The 21,764-nt window shown below is 37.5% G+C and overlaps 1 protein-coding gene across 1 annotated transcript in view; it reads left to right on the top strand.

Moving 5' to 3' along the window:
• Positions 1-14,990, top strand: part of LOC124612626 (transcription initiation factor TFIID subunit 11-like) — a 44,585-nt gene extending 29,595 nt beyond the window's left edge. Inside the window, exons 3-4 of the mRNA XM_047140923.1 lie at positions 14,504-14,600; positions 14,688-14,990. Coding sequence (XP_046996879.1) covers positions 14,504-14,600; positions 14,688-14,821 — 231 coding nt within the window. The 3' untranslated portion in view covers positions 14,822-14,990. The remainder of the gene's footprint in view (positions 1-14,503; positions 14,601-14,687) is intronic.
• The last annotated feature ends 6,774 nt before the right edge of the window (positions 14,991-21,764 follow it).

Genomic DNA, 21,764 nt, shown 5'->3' with positions numbered 1-21,764 from the left:
TTGGCTAAATATAATGTGACAGTTATAATGATTTATCTTTAATGTGTAGTGCTTGAAAACTAACCTAACCTATGTTTCTGCGGCAGTAACATTTGAATTGATTGTAAAATCTTCACCTATTGACACTTTAGATCAAATCATTTGCTTTTACTGTTCGTATGGACATGATAATCCATACATAATTTTAATTCTTATGAGCAGAGTTCCTCCTGTGAATAATTTTCGTTTTCTTTTGTGAGCAAGTTTCATTACACAAAGTATTTAAGCTTAGAAGATGTGGTACATTTACGTTGTGTGACACATTTGTTGCTCAATAAATGTGTTTTTAAATGCATTGTCAGATAATCCATTTTAGAAATACCTTAGGTGTTATCTTTCTTTGAACAAAACTTTTTAGTGGAAAACATTAACTGTCACAATGGACGAGTATGCAGATTGTAGCAGAATTGTCAGAGATGACAACTACACGGTGTTCAATAAGTAACTGTGCAACTCATGACTTGCCATATTAAAGTCATGGAAGTTATAAGAGATGCTGGAAGTGATCCACTTGAACTTGAAGACACATTTGCACACATTTCTGCATTCTCTTGAATATGTTGTAAAGAACATCGGAATGATATTCCTAATATGACGTGTCAGTGCAGCTTGGAGTTCTTGTGTGGTGTGTGGATTGCCTTCGTAGGCCTTTCCCTTCAAAGTCCCCATAGAAAGTAATCCGTTGGAGCCAATTCAGGTGAATGTGGAGCCCAGAGTCCTCGAGAGATGACACGGTCACCAAAGATGTGCTTTAAAAGTTCATCGCCTTGTGGATGGTATGTGCAGTAGCCCCATCCTGTTGGTACCATGCATTCTCAGTTTCGTCCTCATTCAGTTCACCTAGGAAGGGCTCCAGAATGCAGGTGCTGTACCGTTCTGCATTTATGGTGTCCTGAAAGCAGCTCAGCCCAGTGGTGCGTGTATGAGTCATGGAGCACCAAACACCAACTTTCTGATCATGCAGTGGGGACACCTTAAATTCATGTGGATTCTCGAAGTATTCTGGCTATTCCCATAACTGGAGAGGTGAAACCATGCCTCATCTGTGAAAAACGTTGTGTCAAGAATCCCCTCACTGTTGTCCTGCGGGAAGGACAGAAACCAGTTGCAAAAGTTCACACACGCCGGGCGATCGGTGTCTCTCAGTTCATATATGACCAACATTTTGTATGGTTACATGGAGAGTGACGTCAGGAGAATCTTGCAAGTGGAATCCATGGACATGTAGGCCTGCTGAGCTAGTCGTCTAACCATTTTCTTTGGACTTTGCAGCATCATGTCTTGCACCTCTGCCACCTTCTCTTCGAATGTGGATGTGGGTGGCCTGCCTGATTTTGGACTGTTATGAATGCTTCCGGTCTTTCAAAACTTGGCGATGAGGTTCCATACAGCATTGTGGTTTGGCATCTTCACTCCTGGGAACCTTGATACAAATGCAGCTTAAAACGTAACTAGGTCCAGAAGCCCAGCTGCAATGTCAAATCTAACGTAACTTCTCATACCATCTCAATTCACCAAAACTGACGTAGCAATCCCATCAGCTCAGGTTTAACATAGTACAGCTGATAGTACCATGTTATACATTTTTGGAGGTGATAACTTCGCTGCAGAAAGTATTGGGTCACTACCAGACATACACCAATTAATCTGTTGATAACACTTGTTTATTTGTCCCAACTTTACAGGAACCGGAACACAGCAGATAGTCCTCCAATCATACTCCGCACTCCCCCAAGGCTTTTGACAAAGTGTATTTATACATCTTTAAACAATTACGTTCTTTGACATTATGATGTTATTTCATGTTTGATGTTACAATTGCAATAAGTTAATGCAGCAAAAACTGACATTACAGAGTTTTAGTAGAAATTAAAACGAGTACAATGATAATGCATATCTCCGAAATTATGATCTTTTACAAGTGCAATTTTGAGACATATATACAGTTAACAGTTAAGTCCTTATTATTCAGTCCAGAACATTCTCAAATATCTTTACGTGATTTAATTAATTATGCGATTTTAAGAAACAATTTTCAGGTGGTAATATTTCTACAATATCAAAATTACAATTCAAACGTTTGAAATGACATTTTACAACATTTGAAGGCTAAAATGCAGAATAATTACATACATCACAAAATCTTTAAATCGTGTTGCAAAAAATTAATGAATCATTCTTCTAACATTATTTATGATACAAATTGTCTTTCTGAATCAGGTTATGTCTACAGTTTAAATGAATCTTCTCTAGTTTTCGTAATATGCGTGACATTGCACTGCATTTCTTTATAGAATGTTCCAGAAACATTAATTACGAGTATAATTTCAGATTTTTTGTTGGTGATTTCTGTAAGAATATGTTGTCCTGTCGTGCAAAGATACATGTGTTAAGCTTTTCCAAAATTAACGGTTCACACAGTTAATTTGTGTTATGGTAAACAGTGAATTTTAGTAATTGAATTGCAGTTACAAAACTGATTGAAAAAGGTTACTAACATTTATACACTATTAATTTAGTAATTGAATTATAGTTACAAAACTGAGTGAAAAAGTTTACACTGTCAACACTGATTTCAGAATGTGATCTTTCTCTTCAAAACATCCCGAAATTCATATCAAAGTGATGATGACTTATCCTAACTGTACATTACTTTACCTGATTAAGAATATAAATTCATTGCTCTGTGACACATTTAACATTTTTGTTACGACTATTTCACACTATTGCACTAAGTGACCTTATTCACTAAATGTCCTTGTACACTACACATATCTGTTGTAGCACGTATCACCTACTACGAAACCTGCTGTATCGGGTACTCCACATGACCCAATACAGTCTTCAATACTGCCGAGGTAAAGTTGCCTCCGTTGCAGAACACATGCTCCACAAGAAACACTCTTTGTTCAATTGTTCAATTGTCAGCATGATGATCTGGATCACAGTGATGATGTCACACAAGATGTTGGTCTTCAATCAAACTGGACCTGCGAACAAATACAAGAACCTGGTCAGATACAGTTCAGATACATTAAACAATCAAGTATGTTGTATTAATAATTGACAATTGTATCAGTCATTACTTAGCAACCATAACATGGCACTTTCTGAAAACTCGGCAGTTAGAGGAATGCATTATTTCCATGTGTGATGTTATAGTACACCCTGCATGAGAAATGGTGCTGGTCGCTTCTGGAAGGGCAGTGAGTGTCACTACGCAGTGAGTGTCACTACCACTACACAATACTTGAAAGAGGGTACCTAATCTTGGAATGTTGAGGTAATCTGAGAGAAGTGCCAGATGAGTTAAACTTTTTCCATACTGCAGCCTGCAGTAGTCTAGACCAAAAGACACGATTCAGTATAGCTGTCCCCAATATCTTCGGTGCTTTTCAGATTGAGAACAAAATAACTGAGATATCCAAAGAATTTTTGAAGCAGTCCGACAGTATATGGCACAAGGAGAAAGCAAAATGTGGGAAGACTTGTTTTAAGAAGCCCAAAGAAAGGTCCTTTTGCTGGGTAGTAGTTATGGGCCAGGAATGTCAGAACTGCTTCAGAACTCTGTGGGTGTGATTACAGGTAAGTGGCATTTTTAAGCTAAATGCAGAGCTCAGTGATGTCATATCTTATCTAGGTTCTTTAGGGAGGATCTTGTAAAACAAGGTAATGCAATAATACTAGGGGGTGCGGTTCAGACTGCACCCTTAGTTATACAATTGAAGATGACATCAGGCACATTGATGAGGGTGCTGCTCACACTAGCGTGAAGATGGTTCCTTTTTGAGCATGTCTATAAGCCCTGGATGAACTGTTCTGTGGGAACATTACAAAATGACCGGGGGTAGGGGGGGTGGGGGGGGGGGGTGGGGGGTGGGAGGGATGCTCACACACAGTTGTTCATTGGCAACATCATTGAAATTTAGGTTTTGTTTCTTATTTCATAGTGCATTGTTGTACAGTTCAAATTCATCACATTGGCCTATTACTGTGTAGTGTGTTTGCATTAAGTAGCCACGAAGTGGAAGGCAAGCAGACAACAACATGGTATGATGCTACTTCGAAGTATAAAGTAATTCTTTATGCTGAAAAATATGGTAACAGGAGGGTTGGATGAGAGTTAAGTGTAGCTGAAAGTAGCATTTGCTTGTGGAAGAAACAGAAATCTGTATTATTTGCAACTACCACTACTAGAAAGAAACTCGCTGACCCTCACAAAGGAAGACATCTTGACATTGAAGTAAAAGTTTTGGAATTTGTCCATGAAAGGAGGAAAATGGTTAGTATGTGGTTAGTGACACCACAAGAAACAAAGCAAAAGGGGTGGTTACAGTTCTAATAAATCAAGGAAAGAGTTTAAGGCTAGGCATGGGTGAGTTGTTCACTAGTTCTCTTTTGAAATCTCTACGATGCCATACAGCAGTATGCCATTCTGACAAGATTTTGAGAAAAATCCTCAAGAATTTCAGCAATATGTCTTCGCACCTCAGAAAGAGAAGAGTTTTTCGACAGGCCAAATAGGCAACAATGATAAGACACCGTTTAGTTTGATGTGCTACGTAATTACACAACTGATGAGAAGGGGACAAAAGAAGTTACCATCTAAACCTCAGGGTGTGAGAAATACCACATAGCTGTAATGCTGACAGTCACAGCAGATGAGCACAAACTTCTCCCTTTCTTAATCTTCCAGCAGAAAGCAAGCCCCAAGACCTCTAAAAATGAAAAGCTGTTCCCTGATGATGTCATTGTTCGAAATTAAGAGGAGGAGTAGGTCTCTGCAACTTTAATACTTGACTGGCTCCAAAATGTACGGTAACTCCTTTCTGGTGGGCTTTCCAAATTACCATCAATGCTTTGTCATGATGCATTTTATGGTTGCCTCACTGACAACATCAAGAAACAAGGTCTACAGCCTAGCCAGTGACCTTGTTATTATTCCAGTAAGAATGACTTCTTTCTTACAACCCTTGGATGTTAGTATAAATAAATTTTTCAAAGTCTTACATTCAGAAACAATACGAAAAGTGGTTTTGTGAACCAAACTGTGAAGTGACTGACAGAAAAAACGAAGTGTGCTGCACCTGAAATTATTGCACTCTGTGTTTAGCTGCCTGGAAAAGCATCGAAGCACCATTGGCCATAAAATCATTCAAGAAATACTATATTTCAAATATTCTGGATAGCAGTGAAGATGATGTGCTTTGGGGTAACATAGAGAATGATGGGGAAACAGGGAATGAATCTGTTTGTGATGTACACTCCTCTAAGGATACCAGTAATGATGACATTAGTGAATAACGATGAGGAAAGCATGTAATTTATGATACTCTTGTTTGCATGTTATGTAGGTAATCAAGTTGGACATTATTTTACTGATGCACCAACAAACCCTTTCTTTTATGATTTTAATTTTTAAAAATGGATGGGGGCATTACATTCAGTGGTGCATTAGATTTATGTAAATATCCCCTTCCCCCCAAAGTTCTGAAAAGATTGGAAAATTCAACAGACTCTGCAGACAAAAACATCTGTAACTTCTGTCCTAATAGAGACAGAACTGAGAAACTAGTAATTTGGGGAAGGTTTGAGAACAAGAATTCAGCCAACATGCAGCATACCATATTTAAACAATGTACATGTTTCACCCTGAGCATCTTGAAACATGTTGCTTTCAAAATGGATGAAGACAGATATAGCTGCAGCTCCATGTTACACTGCATAACATAGTAAAAAAAAGTTGGGATGACATTCGGGTGAGGATATGTAAATTAGTATGTACAGCTGCATGATGCAATAATGCAGTACAGACTGTATGCAGATTGTAACAAAATGACATGAAGTAAAAAGGTATGTTAACTTTTAAATAGGTGGTGTGTTAGCAATACACAGTAAGGTGGCAGTGTTAATGGACCAATAGTAAGTGTTCCTAATATGCAAGGTAATACACTGTGAACTCTGACCTTCATTGATGCAAGACATAATATAACTATCCCAGCCAAATGTTTATGGAAGTCTTAGTAAATAGGTTCAGATTTACACAAACATGACAAAAGTATCATCACTATTTACCTTGCCTCAGTGCTGGGTGGCAAGATATAGCACTATTTATGCATCTTTTGCTGAAATGACATACATTTCGCCTTTTGCCATTCTTACACCAACCTGTGTCCTCTTTGTCCACAGTAAAGAAGTCAGATTTCTCAGGGTACGCAAATGAAAGTGGAGGGCCATGAGGATATTGGAAGTTAATTGTAACCACACTGGTATTTTCAGTGACACTCAAAACGCATGCAAGATATCCGTGGCCTTTGTACATATAAGCAACAAACCCTGTGATATCACTGAGGTATGAGTTTTGTTGGGTTCATCATAGAGATTTATTTATGATGTCTAGTGAATTGAAGAAAAACTTTGATTTGGATATTATGGCTTGCAGGAATAACATATTGCAACTTGTGGCTATCTGCAGCTGTATGAAGCTGTGAAAACTGCTCTTGAAGGTGAGACTCTTCTTCATCATACTGTTACTTGTTTAATGAAAGTGAAACACTATGATGTCCTTGGAATGTCATTGAAACAAGTATCTGGGTGTCTTTGTCAGAGAGTTGTAGATGTGCTGCAGTGTGGTTCAAGCAGCAACTCTCATGATGGTGCCTGGGTTTCCATCACATGGTCTTTTGCCATGTGACATGGCAAAGAACTGCCTTTCTGCATAGAGTGGAAATGATTGTGATAAAGAGATATGTTTACAGAATTCTCTACTGTACTGGAGCAGCATCTAAGGAGTAATACATATACTTGGGTGTTCTGTGGAAATGTGGGATATAATGAAATTAACCAATTGATTTTGGAAAAGATGAATACTTTGTCATATTTAAGGAAATCCGATAAATAACAAATGCATTCTGATAACAACTGAATTATGATCTGTTGCATGAGTTTGTGGATGTCTATAGTAAACAACAAATTGATGAGTGGTGGTCTGTGCATTATTCTAGTGGAACTCCTGGGCTTCATCCTGCAGCACAAGTGCATAGTTTTCTGCCAAATCACATACTACAGTGTGTTCATTGTCACAGAATGTCACTTTCAGATTTTGTAGAAATTCAGACTGTTAAGTGGCTGTGGAGTGCAGCAGGAGCTTTTTTATTTTATCCACAAGGTTTTCAAAGAAGTTTTCCACAGAACATGGACATGTCTGGAGAGCAATTCTATCTGCAGATGCCAGCAGTTTGTGTGTTACTTCGTCACCTCAAGTTTTGTCAAACATCTCTCCTAACTCTGTCATGAAAGGATCTGTACCTGGACAGTTCTCACATGTTGACACGTAACATTTTGGCTGTGCACACATACAAATGATGTGAGCAAGACACAGTTTGTATTTGTTGACAGTTGACATCATATGTCAGCTATTTCAATTTGGAAGCCTCCGCAAATGAGCTTCACATTTTGGTGAATCTAGCAAACACATACACCATGGGTACTGGTTGTTGGCTGGTAATGGGCAGAATTTGGATAATCCTTTTTTCACTTCTGGATGTTCTTCTTTGAATGTTTGATATAGCTCCTGTAGGTTTCCCAGCATCAGTCATTTTATTTATGAACTCTGAAATCATTTTCCTTGGCAGAAAAAAAACCTTCTTTCCAGACAACAGTGGCTTATTTATTCTCTGGTGTAGAATTCCGTGACACATTTCACCGTGTGTTCACTCAGGATATGTCTTAAGTTTTGGTTTAGGAGTCGCTAATATACAACATTCTTATTCAATCCTTTGAAGACAAGCTTTTCAAAAGAAGTGTCAATATTTGGGTCTTCTGACTGCTTGTGGCACTTTTGTGTTTATTTTGAAACATGTTAGATACTTTCTCGGGCTTTCTCTGGACATACCTTTTCTCTCTGTCTCTTCTTCACCAGGGAGCCAGGTGCTCACCAAGAGGTATCGGACTGTCATTTAATGCAACTACAGCAGTATGTATCTGACTCGTCCGAAGTGTTACGCAAGTTTGTGATTCCTATCTGTTTCAGTGAATTTGTTTCAGACTGAGGCCCTTATTGCGAAACTGATAGATTACAGATCACAAGTAGGAAACTATGGTAAGCTTTATAAAACAGCTAGAAACAGTTTTAGTAGTGGTAATGGAAAATAGCTATTTTCAAAGAGTTTGAAATAGCTTCCCAATCAGATATAATTGACTTAGGGCACCTAGACTTATTGATGTCCAGCTTCGGACTATTTTCCACTGCAAAATTCCCTATGAGGATTTACAGGTCAGGGATACAGTACACACAGTAGACAGCTACGTGGGTAGCAGAGTACGTGTACATCTACATAAGTACTCCACAAGCCACAGTACAATGCTGGCTGAGGGTAATTGCCCCACTCGCAAATAGAGCAAGGGAAAAACTAATGTCTTAATACTTCCATACAAGCCCTAAAGTCTTCTATTTTTTATGGTCCTTACGTGAAATGTACGTTGGTGGCAGTGAAGTCGTTCTGCAGTCAGATTCTACTTGCAGGTTGTCTAAATTTTCTCAATAGAGTTCCTTGCAAAGAACATTGCCTTCCATCCAGGGCTTCCTATTTGAGTCCCCGAAGCACTTCTGTAATACTTGAGGGATGTTGAGCCTACTGATAACAAATCTAGGCAACCCACCTCTGAATTGCCTCGATGTCTTACTTTAATTCAACATGCTGGGAAAAACAATAGTGAAGAATGGACTGGGCTAGGGTTCTGCGGTCTCATTTACAGGTGAACCACACTTTCCTAAAATCTTATGATAAACTGAAGTTGAACATTCACATTCCCTACTACAATCCATACATGCTCATGCCATTTCATTTTGCTTTGCAGTGCTAGATATTTCTTTGATGCGACTGTGTCAAGTAGCACACTACTGATGCTTTATTGGAACATTATAGGTTTTTCTTCCTACTCATCAGCATTAATGTACAGTTTTCTACATTTAGATCTATCTGCCATTCATCACACCAACTAGAATTTTTTTCAAAGTCATTTTGTATCCTCCTGCAGTCACTCAATGATGACACCTCCCTGTACACAACAGCATCATCAGCAAAAAGCCGCAGATTGCTACACTCACATGTCTGCCAGGTCATTTATGCATGTAGAAAATAAAAGCACTCCTATCACATGTGCCTGGGGTTCTCCTGATAATACCCTTGTCTCTGATGAGCACTTTCCACCAAGCACAACACACTGTGTTCTGTTACTTAAGAAGTGTGGGGTGCATGTGGGTGGTTATTTTGGCTAGGCAGTAGTTTGAGGTCTTTTGATGAATACTGGCAATAGATAGGCAGAGAGTGAAATCACACTGCATGTAAAATAAAGACTTCAATTTTAAAAATAACCCAGAGCATTTGTAACTAGTTCCTGAATTTACTGCCCTCCAGGAAAGGTGTCACACTCAGATTGTTATTGAAAGAGAGAGCTGGATTAAACCCGAAGTAGATAGCTCGAAAATATTTAATGAGGGATGGAACATTTATCAAAAAGACACATGAGATACCATAAGACAGGAACTGTTCATGCAGTCAACAAAAATATGAGCTTATCGTGGTTGAAATTGAATCTGACTGTGACATTATCTTGACACAAGTAAACAGTGTAGGTGAACTCCAGTTAATCATCTGATGTTATTATTGGCCACCCAATTCTGCCCGTAACAGTTTTAGAATCATTTAAAGAAAGTCTGCACTCAGTAGCAAGGAAATACTCTCGTCACGTAGTATTAATTGGAGGTGAACTTAACGAATTCTATACATGCTGGGAGCTCAATGGGTTGCTTGCAGGTGGTACAGCAGGCTGTCTTTGAAGTAGTTCTGAACACAATTTTCTGAGAACTGTATTGAGCAACTGCATCGGCAATCCACATGCAGTTGGAATATTTTAGACCTTGTAGCTACAGGCAGGACAGACCTTACTAGCAGACTCAGTCTAGAGACAGAGATTGGGGATGATGATATCACCATAGCAATGATTTTGACTAAAGTTAATAAACCCAACAGGGAGGCAAGGGAATATTTTTGTTAGAAAGAGCAGATAACCAGTTGTTAGCACTCCACAAAGACAATGAATGGATATTATTTAGTTCCAGTGTGATGGACGTACAGTGATTAATGGGAAAGTTTAAACTGATTGTAAATAGTGCTACAGAGAGTTATTTGGAAGTTACTGAGGAAGTGGAGATTGTTACAGTCTTGATTGAAAAAAAGACACAGAAGTGTCAACAGAAAAAATAAGTAGAACTTTGTGTATCTATATAAGGAAATTGAAGCATGTAATTATTTCCACCATCATATGTTAGTGAAAGATCTTGCTGAGAAAATTCTGGACCTATGTAAAAATCACTAAGCAGATTGAAGGCTTCTATATGATTCACTTGTCAACCAGTCTGGTATAACAATAGAAGACTGCAAAAGGAAAATTTTTCCTATACAGAGAATGCAGTAATATGCACTCATAGTGTATAGAGGCAAATGAAAGAGTTGGAAACAAATGTCACCAGATCCGAATGGAATTGCGGTTTGGTTGTACTGGGTGTACTCTGTGGCATTGGCCCGATACTTAGCTTGCATTTATCACAAATCTCTCACCCAGCTCAAAATGTCAAGTGAGGGGAAAAAGTGCAGCTGACTCCTGTATATAAGAAGGATAAAAAAACAGACCGGCAAAATTACAAACCTGTATCCTTAGCATTGGTTTGTTACAGAATTCTTGAACACATTCTCAGTTCAAAAATAATACATTTCCTTGACGAATGAGGTGGCGCAGAGGCTAGCACACTAGACTCGCATTTGGGAGGACGATGGTTCAATCCTGCGTCTGGCCATCCTGATGTAGATTTTCCGTGATTTCCCTAAATCGCTTCAGGCAAATGCCGGGATGGTTCCTTTGCAAGGGCAAGGCCGACTTCCTTTCCCGTCCTTCCCTAATCCGATGAGACTGATAACATCGCTCTCTGGTCTCCTCCCCCAAACAACCCAACATTTCCTTGAGACAGAAAAACTATTCTCTGCAGATCAACACGGGATTTAAAAAGCATCACTTGTGCGAAACTCAGCTTGCACTTCTCATGTGATATCCTGCGAACCCATGAATACAGGGCAACAGGCAGATTGTATATTCATAGGTTTCCAGAAAGCACCATGACACTGTCCAAATGCAGATGACTTACAAAGATCAGAGCATACAGAAGAGGTTCACAGATTTTTGGGCGGCTCAAAGAATTATTAACTAATAGAACACAATAAGTTGTTGTAGACACCAAGTGTTCTTAAGAGACACCTGTACCCTACCCCAGGGAAGACAGGACCATTTTTGTTCCCTATATAGCCTACATAAATGATCTGAGCAACAAACTGCAACTGCTTTTGCTGTCGATGCTGTAGCACACAGGAAAATATTATTGTTGAGTGACTTTAGGAGGAAAGAGGATGACTTGGACAAAATTTCTGTTTGGCTGATGAATGGCCAGTTGCTTGAATGTTTTAAGACTAAGTTGAAAGAGGTGATACAGGATGAGGTGTATGTAGAGATGCTAATTTAAAATTAAATTTATTCCGTAATAAATTTATCCCAGTATTGAAAGTAGTTTTGAAAAAAATTATGCAGGAAGCCCATTAAGGAAACACTTTATCCATTGTTAAGTAAAGGAATTAATATCTCATGGAAAAGGAAGAGGTAGATTTATATGAAGGCCAGAATAAGTCAAGATCCAGTGTTACTTGTGTCATACAAAAAATGGTGTAATATTCTAAGGACACTCATTAAAATGTCCAGAAGTATGCACATCCTGAAAGTAATTAATAATACATGTGACAAGATTAGAACTATATATTGTCAAAAGGGAGACAGGACAAGAAGTTAGTGTACAAGAAACCATAGCAATTAAACTAAATGATAGTGTGTCCGATAATTCAAAAGTTGTGAGTATTTTTAACTCTCATTTTCTAAATGTAGCATAAAAAATTAGGTGTAAATGGTTCAGTTGAAGAAGCAAAAGAATGTATTAAAAAGTCATTCCACAAAACTTGAAGCAATTAGTAGTAGCACCAACATCCTTTACTAAAATTAAAAGAATTATAAAACTCTCTGGTGAAATTTCAGACAGAACTCTGAAAAGTTGTTCTAACTTAATGTCCTTAGTGAGGCATGTAATGCATCACTGGCATAGAGAATTTTTCCAGACATAATTAATATGTAACTGTTAAACATCATTATAAAAAATGTGGCAAGAAAGATTTAAATTATCATCATCCAATTTCCTTACTGATATATTTTAACAAAATATTTGAAAGAATAATCTATTCGAGAGCAGTCATACATCTAAGTAGAAACCGTTCCTTAGCACATCACCATTTGGATCCCAGAAGGATTGCTCAGCTGAGAAAGCTATTTAGACATTCACTCAGTAAATAGTACGAGCCTTAAATAATAAAGTATTGTCATTAGTATTTTTTGTGATCTTTTTAAGGTGTAGATCATGTTACTGTCTTAGAAAAACTAAAATTTTTACAAATTGATGGCTTCATGGACAATAGTTCTTTCTGTCCAGCCCTGCTCCTTATGTATGCGAATCACATTTCACTTAACATTTAGCAAGCAGAACTAGTACTATTTGCAGATGATACCACTGTTATAATAAATCCCATTATAAAGGAAGCAATAGAAGAGATTCTTTGTATTTCAAAAAATTAAATCGTTCTCTGAAAATGGAAGCACCCTGTAAGAGCACAGAGGTCCCATATTTGCTGCTAGCAGGACACGGAGACACACCCACATTATGATAGAGTGAGCATGCGCATGCGCCAACCGTCCGTTGCATTCAGTTGTGCAGAAAACATTAGAATGGAGGTTTCAAAAGAAGAGCCAAGGGGTGTAGTGCATTTTGCCTGGTGGCAACTCTGTGTGCTTTCGCTGGAGACTTTCTTGTTTTGGCTTGGGTTTGAAGTGATCATATCCAGTGATGACTCATGACAGGAACTCATTCCCTTCTTTGGCATAGTGCTGCAGATGTTCAAGAGAGACCCATTCAGCACACTTCCTGTACTGAATGAAGACTGTGAGGCACACATTAGGCACACACTTTGTCAAATTCCAATCTGTCCTTAATAATGGTGGGTGTGAATGTTTCAGACACTAATTGTGGCCTCTTCAGCAATGGCTGCTACTGTAACTCACTGGTCTTGAAGGGTGTGGGCATCCACCTATTGGACAGTGGCATCAATAATGTGGTGTGGCGTTCCAGACTGTGCGTCATTGACCAACAACAACCACCATCCTTCCCTGAATGACATGTAGTGCTTTCCATACACTTGTGCCATTCTTTGATGATCCCCCCCCCCCCCCCCCCCCCCCCCCACTCTCCTCCCGCTGTCAGGCAACACACTACATCATTTTCTTCTTCTTTTGAAGCATCTGTTTAACTGTGTTCAGCACAACTGAGTGTAATGGATGGTCAGTGCATGCACATGCTTGCTGTGTCATCACATGGTTGTACATTCATGTCCCTTTAGTGACTAGTTATATACCTCAAAATTTTTGTAAGAAATGTAACTTCTGCCAGCAATAACATTACAAAGCTTCCAGCAGCTTTCATTTTACTGCCTCTGGTTCCTTACTTTTTGATTGCACATTACAGTAAAACTGAGGAGTACAAAATTCCTTAATAATAGTTTAGTAGTTAGTTTTAGTAGTAGGCTTCTAAGAGACTCGAAGCTCCTGTGCCAATCTCACATGATTCCTCCAGATTCTCCTGTCTTGTGCTGCCTCTTGCAGTTATTTATTCCCAATCTTTCGCATATGCAGTCAGTTTCATTCCTTACTAATTTACTCGATTGAATTTAAAAGGCATAAGCATGAATAGCATTAGACAATGTAGTGATACATTATTGTTAATACAGTTTACCATTAAGTTTCTGCAGTTTGTTTCTCTTATCTCAGTGTATACCTTGACTCATTCCCTGAATGTGCTCTTTCTTGAAAGGATCTATAAAATATTATGCATGAGTGAGTGTATGGATGCATAAAGTCATTTCCCCTCTTCAACAAATATCTTTCATACTTCTTGGTTGTCATATGTCCTATGGTTTTAGATGGAGGGCGTCTCCTCTACAATACTTCACCATACTGGATATTAATTATAACATGTATGTTTAACTTAACATTAAATACAAGCATTATAACTCAGTGATCATCATCTGTCTTTTTTTCAAACCCATACTTACTAAGTAAACATTGCACTGTTATGTCACCTAATTTGTTGGTAGATACAAAAGACCACAAATAGTAAGCAATACATAATACATTTCACATAAGTTTCAGCTATGTATTCTTTCTGCATGTTAACAAAGGTTTTATGTTCTTCCTCTCACCCTCAATCCTCATGCATCCACACACAGAACCCAATAAATATATTTTGTTTGTTTCTTTATAGTTGATGCAGACAATTACAGGATGTTCTGTCTCACAGAATGTTGTCATTGCTATGTCAGGAATTGCTAAAGTTTTTGTTGGTGAAGTTGTGGAAGAAGGTAAGGAGTGATATGTTGCACATACTTTTATGCCGATATTTAAGCTCTGCTGTTTTCACCAGAAATTATTATTATTTCCTTTTGCAGCACTTGATGTGATGGATAAACAGGGTGAAACAGGACCATTACAGCCGAAACACTTACGAGAAGCTATTAGACGACTACGTCTGCGAGGTGGAATTCCCAATAGCCGAGCTCGAAAAGTTATTTTCCGTGTTTAGTATTTCTACAGCTGACTGTTTAAAAAGTGTGGACTCCAAGAAACTGTGTATCCAAATAAGTTTCTAGTTTATGACTTTATTTTCAAATTATTGTTACTTGAGTAAGATGTAAGTATGAAATAAAAAATGAAACTAAGTATGTACTGGAAGTAAAGAATGTAATTTTAAAGTCCAGTTTGTTATGTGATTAGGGTGATTTGGAAAGAAAGCCCCTCTGATGAGTCAGATTAATTACTGAGTAGCATAAAATCCAGATATTGCTATATTACTATAATAAAATTTGCATTATGTATCATTTAGCTGGTCAGTTAAAAGTTGTCATCCTGGAGTATTTAAGTAACTGTGTCAGATAATATAGTATCTGGGTATCGTAAAGTTTCTTGACCTTGGCCCTTAATCTTGAGCATAATTTTACACTTACTTGTCTTCTGCTGCAGAAGATATCATCAGAGCCTTTGGAGATAATTTTCAGATGCTTTGTGGTTTAGCGTCTCGAAAAATTGTTGCGTTTATTGTTTCATTGCTGGTTAGCTGCCAGTTTGTGACATAATCTGAATGTTGTCAGAGATATCCAAGTCTTGTAAAAGTGTGTCCTGGAGCTCATTTGCCAGATGAATAGTGCTGTTTACTTTACAACACCAAAGTCCAGAATTAATGTAACTTGGTCATCCTTAAATGTTGAACTGGTTCTCATGCTGTTGATTTTTTATTGCGTCTTTATAGAGTCTGATATAATAATGAATGGTGGTGGGCAAAAGTTAAGTTGCAGAGAAACAAACAGGGGATTCTCTGGTCCGTCTCATAATTTATTGCTGGTCATTGATCAATGTTGCCTAGTCGACAGTGCGTCTTGCATTCCTTGAGGTGGGTACTGATGCTTCTTTTACACATAAAAACCACACCAGACTGCATTTGCAAGGGCATAATGTACGCCAGTCTGTTTGTTTCAATACTGTGTCATAATAATTTTTCTTTAAAACAATTGCTAATGCAGCCAATTGTTCTATTTTTCTAACAAAAGGTAAACACTTCCTTTAACTTTCCCCCCCCCCCCCCCCCCCCCCCCCCCCCCCCCACACCCCGTCTCTCCAGCAGCTGATATTTTTGAGGAGACAGTGCTCTACCCATCTCTCTGACCAAGTAAACATTATTTTTTTCTTTTTGTGAAGACAACTGTCAGTTGATTTAGTTCTGCCTGTAAGTTCTGTAGTTCACAGATTCTGTTACTCTAGTGTATGTACTCCTTCCTGCTTTTAAAAAAAAAATAAAAAAAAAAAAACTGCACTTTCAAAAGTAACACAGAGACTTCAGTTCTCCCTTTCTCCAGTGTGAATTCCATGTTTGAACTAACACTCTTCAGAAAAAGAAAGAAAGATGGAAGACAGAATGATAGAGTAGGTTTTAACATACCATCGACATTAAGGTCATTGGAGATGGAGCGCACACTAGGAATGTTTCAAGAATGAGGAAGAAAATTGGGAATGCCTCTTCTAGGGAAACATCATGGCATTTGTCTGGAGCAGTTTTGTAAAATAATGGAAAACTTAAATCTGGATGCCCAGACATGGATTTGAAACATTTTCATCCTGAATGTGAGCCCAGCGTGCTAACCACTATGTCACCTTTCTTGGATTAGAAAAATAGAGCGCGCAGACTTCTTTCTTGAAGAAGTTCGCTGTTGAATTATCAGAATATCTTGTAAATAAGAATATCTGGGAGCCAAGATAATGTGTTGTAACATTTTTATTTTTATTTTATTTCCTCAGAGAAGGGTTTCAACAAAATCTAGTTGTTGCCTTCAGATCTTATGGAAATAATATTACTGTATGTATATCAAACTAACATAATGAGAGCAGACTCCACTTGTAAAAACCAAGGTGCCACATTGGCTTGTCAGATATATAAAACAGAGTAAATAATCAGTCCATAGTACCAGCAGTGTGCCCTGGAGTTGAGGTGAGTTTGTTGATGGAGCTGTTACAGCTACGGCACATCAGGATGTCCCGTAACTAGAACTGCCCCATTGACAAACTCGCCTCCTCTTCCTGATGTGCTGTAGTTATAATTGCTACACTGACAAACTCGCCTCCACTCCGGGACACACTGTTGGTGCTATGGACTTTTTATGTACTGTGCTTTATGTCTTCACCAAGGCAATATGGTGCCCTTGTTTTATAATTGGAGTGTGCTCTCATTATGTTTGTGCAGTTTATGAACAGTAATATAACACTTAGATTCTTTTGAAACTGGTCATTGAGGAAATATATTATAACACACGATCTTGGCTGCTTAATTTTTTTATTTACCAAATTTGAAATCACTCCTAACTATGTGTGCAACTTAAATATTCAAATATCTGTTGAGTGACAGCATTACAGTAGAGTCTCGATTATCCGATTTTCGGTTATCCGACCTGTGTTATCCGACCCTTTCACCGCGCTGGCCATGTGCCAGCCGAAGACAGGTCAGTGACTAACATGTTGTTTGTTGATACTCAGTTCATTGTCACCATCTGCTATTCCTCACTCCTCAGTGCTAACTTAGATCTTTAGTGGAGTGGATGTGTTGCACTTTGTTTATTGTAAAAATTTGTGGTGATGGCTTCAAAATGGAAAAAGGTGGTTGTTTCAATGGAAGAAAAACTTAAAGCTTTAAAAAGAATAGACAATGGTGAAACTTTTTTAAAGGTGGCGCAAGATTATAATGTCGTGAAAACAACAGTTTTAGACTGCAATGAAATTGAGAAGTGGTGTTCTCAGTGAGCAACCTCGGCTGTTTTGGAAGATCGGAAAACCATGAAAAAATGTGATTATGAAAAAGTAGAGATGAAGGTGTACCCATGTCAGGACCTATTTTGCAAGAAAAAGCCTTAAAGTTTCATAACGAACTAAACGAAGGTGAACCTGATTTCACAGCTAGTGTAGGCTTGCTTGATAGATGGAAGAAAAGATACGTAATTTGGCACCTTAATGTCTGTGGTGAAAAGCTTTCAGCAAATTTTGAAGCTGTTCAATTGTTTAGGAATAAACTTCACAAGGTATTGGACAAGGAGAACTTAACAGGCGATCAAATTTTTAACTGCGACGAGACTGGTCTCAATTACAAAATGTTACCAGGAAAAACATTAGCGTCAAAGGCCGAAAAGGCAGCGCCAGGCTACAAACATAGCAAAGAAAGAATGACAATTCGTGCACGCAGTAATGCCACAGAAATTTGAAAATGAAACTGTCTATGATAGGTAAGCCAAAAAAACCGAGAGCATTTAAATACGTATCTAAAAATAACATGTTTGTTTGTGTGGCCATCTTCTGCAGCAAGCATATAAATACTTGTTTTGCAAATCAAACTGCCTTTTCCTGCTGCGTATGGATTAAATAAAATAAATAGCAGCAGGAAAAGGCAGTTTGATTTGCAAAACAAGTATCTAAAAATGCTTTACCGGTGAAATATTACAACCAAAAAAATGCTTGGATGAGCTCAGACATTTTTAAAGAATGGTTTTTTAACGAGTTTGTGCCACAAACTGAAAAGTTTTTGAAAGCCAACAACTTGCCCTGCAAAGCACTGTTGCATCTAGACAATACCATTTGTCATCCTAATGAAGATGAGCTTCAAGATCAAGATATAAAGGCCATGTTTTTGCCTCCAAATGTCACATCTTTATGTCAGCCTATGGACAAGGGACCTTAGAGACACTGAAGAGAAACTACTGCAGAAACTTGCTTTCCTCTTTGATTAATGCTATGGACAAGGGAGAAGACATGCTAGAGCAGTTGCGCCGTATTAATTTGAAAGACGTAGCTTATGACATGGCCCAATCTTGGGAGAGTGTTGGAGCAAATACAATTGCAAAATCCTGGAAAATTTTGCTACAGGAAAATCAAGAAAATTCTCCAGATGATGAAAATCTACAGCAGCAGACCGAACCAGAAAATACTACCTTGCTTTCACTGTTATGAAAAGTTCTGGGATGTGCTGACGCCACAGAAGATGACATAAATGAATGGATTGTGCAAGATGAAGAATTTGAAGTGACAGATGAAGAAATAGTCAACATGGTAAACGAAAAAGAAGATCACGAAGAAGTGGATGTAGTGGAGGAAAGTGCGCCCAAGATTTCTCACAATGGAAACAAGGCCTTAGAAACTGCTTTAAAATTGTAGAGCAACTGGAGGAAACATTGTGTACCGAGGTTTTACTTCTTAAGAGACTACGTGACTTAGCAGCAAAAAAACTGCAAACAGCAGGCAAACAAAAGACAATTACTAACTTCTTCACACACTAAATATCTATTCAGTCTAATTTGATTTATATTGTATTAAATGTTTAACTCATTTGGCCTACTTTAGATTAATTTTTGTGTTTTTTTTGTATTATTTTCCATGTTATCCGACCTTCCTGCTTATCCGATCTTGCCGCGGCCGGTTTAGGTCGGATAATCGAGAGTCTACTGTATTTCAAAGCAACAGTTTCAAAAATTCATGCTTTAACATTACAACGCCATAAATATGTAAAAAAACTACTTTGTGGTTTGCTAACTATAACAGAGCATAACATACCTCCAATGGTGTCAGTAATTCAAAATTACCAAACTGTAATTCCAAGTCAACATGACAGCAGGATATGTTCATCCAGTTCTTTTCAGTTGATAACCTTCACACACACACACTCCTTTATTATAAAATTAGTTATATTTGAAGCATTTTCCAGAAGAAAGGCTCATATGACAAAATGGTTAGCTGAGATACTACAGTTCAAATACTTTCAGTGTATTTGAATAACAACCAGATTCTAATATACACGTATAATTTAATAGGATGTATTCTACAATTATGTTTATCTTTCATAATACTAGATAACTTAAGTCTTTAATGTGAAAAATAATGATTTTGATAAACATTTATAAGCCCTTTTCCTATAGGTCAGTGTCAATAAGTTACAGTGAGCAAACATTTCTTTCATTAAGTGTTATTTTAACTCTCAGGACACATTGAAACATAACATAATATTATTTTGGATAATATATATGATCCAAGAATGCTCATAAAGGTACATATCATACAATTGTCATAAAGCTGTTATTTTCTACCCGTTACTACTGATTACTGTTGCACAACCTCAACAGGTTTGTCATAATGTAAATAAATCACTGTCAGTGCTAGAAGTGAGGTAACCCGCACATAGGCACTCACTGCATGAAATTAAAGAGAATTGCAGCACACACATGCATGTAGAAAATGGTTCCCTGGTTTCCAGCATTTAGATAATGAAACAAAACTTCGGTAGAATATTCTGCATAACCTGTTGATTAAATTTAAACAATTTCCCGAAAAGGGCATATACCTAAGCACCCCTCTTGTGGGAAATAAATCAATTAATCTCAGTCTATCAAAGCATTTTGACATAGTTTCTTACTTAGGAAATTATTCAGTAGTTCTACTTATGGTTACCTGACATGACCATTCAGTGCAGGGGACAATCTATAAATTTGTGCTGTTGAAAACCAGTTTATTTTCCAAGATCGCAAAGTTAACACAATTAGTGGAATAATAGTTTTGGCAGCATGTATTGCTATCTTCATATCTATAAAGCTGGGCAGCGGTAGTTACATCATACAACGCTTAAACCGCTATGTTACATTAGGACTATACAATTCGCTTCAGAAAATTAAGGCCTTTCAATGACATGCCAAATATTCTATCATAATTTACTCATAGTTGTATGTACATTATGATAGCACACCTGATATCTCCTTGTAATCCCTTGACTTTCTCGTGCATATTGTACAGTTCTAATGTGACAGAGTGGTTTAAGCACTGTGTGCTGTAAGTACCACTGCCCAGTTTTGTGGATCTGAAGAAGGCAATACATATTGCCGAAACTAGTAATCCAGTAATTGTGTTAAGATAGTGATCTTGGCAAATAAATTAGTTTTCACAAAATGACTAAAGTATTTATAATCGACAATATCACAAATAATAGTGATTTTCATCTTGGTTCATGAAAAAACGTCTGCTTTATACTCTGGTGACATTTTTCATTTCTTTTACATGTGTCTGCTGTTATTAGTCTGTAACACTTGCCCAGGTTTACTTTAATAAGTATACAATTTAGTTTTTCTAACACCACAGCTTTTTGCATGAGACACGAAGAACTTCTTCCATTAAATGTTGAGCATTTCAGTATTAACAAATTATTATTGAACCAGTATAATACCAAAATTATGATTTTTAGGTTTTCTCGTGTATATTTTTCATTTCTTTTACATGTGTCTGCTGTTATTAGTCTGTAACACTTGCCCAGGTTTACTTTAATAAGTATACAATTTAGTTTTTCTAACACCACAGCTTTTTGCATGAGACACGAAGAACTTCTTCCATTAAATGTTGAGCATTTCAGTATTAACAAATTATTATTGAACCAGTATAATACCAAAATTATGATTTTTAGGTTTTCTCGTGTATATCCACATCCATCAACTTCTCAGCAATCAATATTTGGGAATACATTACTGCTACTTTATTTTTTTTTAAAATAAATTTTTTTAGATCACCCATATCAGGTATCAACCAATAATATAGAATAAATTTTTTTTATTTCCACCTGTGATTATAAAATTGTTAGATCTTTAGACGACTGGTTTCAGTCGGCGATGACCATCTTTAGATGTACAGCAAAACATGGGAAAAAAACACAGATACAAATAGTGAATGGTCTACATCTTGAAACAATAAAAAGACCATAATGAAATGTGTTACTGGTATACATGTGGAAAACATATGCCTTAAATACGGTGAGGCAGACCTGTTTCAAAAGAAGTTCTGACGTAATGAACCCATAGTGACATCATCTAAAGGTAAACACAAAATCAGCTTAGTGTCATCACAGATACTTAACATGTGGTATATACTAGCCCACGGTGACAGCAGAGTCATCTTTTTAA

This window comes from Schistocerca americana, chromosome 4 (genome assembly GCF_021461395.2).
Source record: "Schistocerca americana isolate TAMUIC-IGC-003095 chromosome 4, iqSchAmer2.1, whole genome shotgun sequence".
NCBI lineage: Eukaryota > Metazoa > Arthropoda > Insecta > Orthoptera > Acrididae > Schistocerca > Schistocerca americana.
The sequence above is the reverse complement of the archived record's forward strand: the minus strand, read 5'-3'. Positions and strand labels throughout refer to the sequence as shown.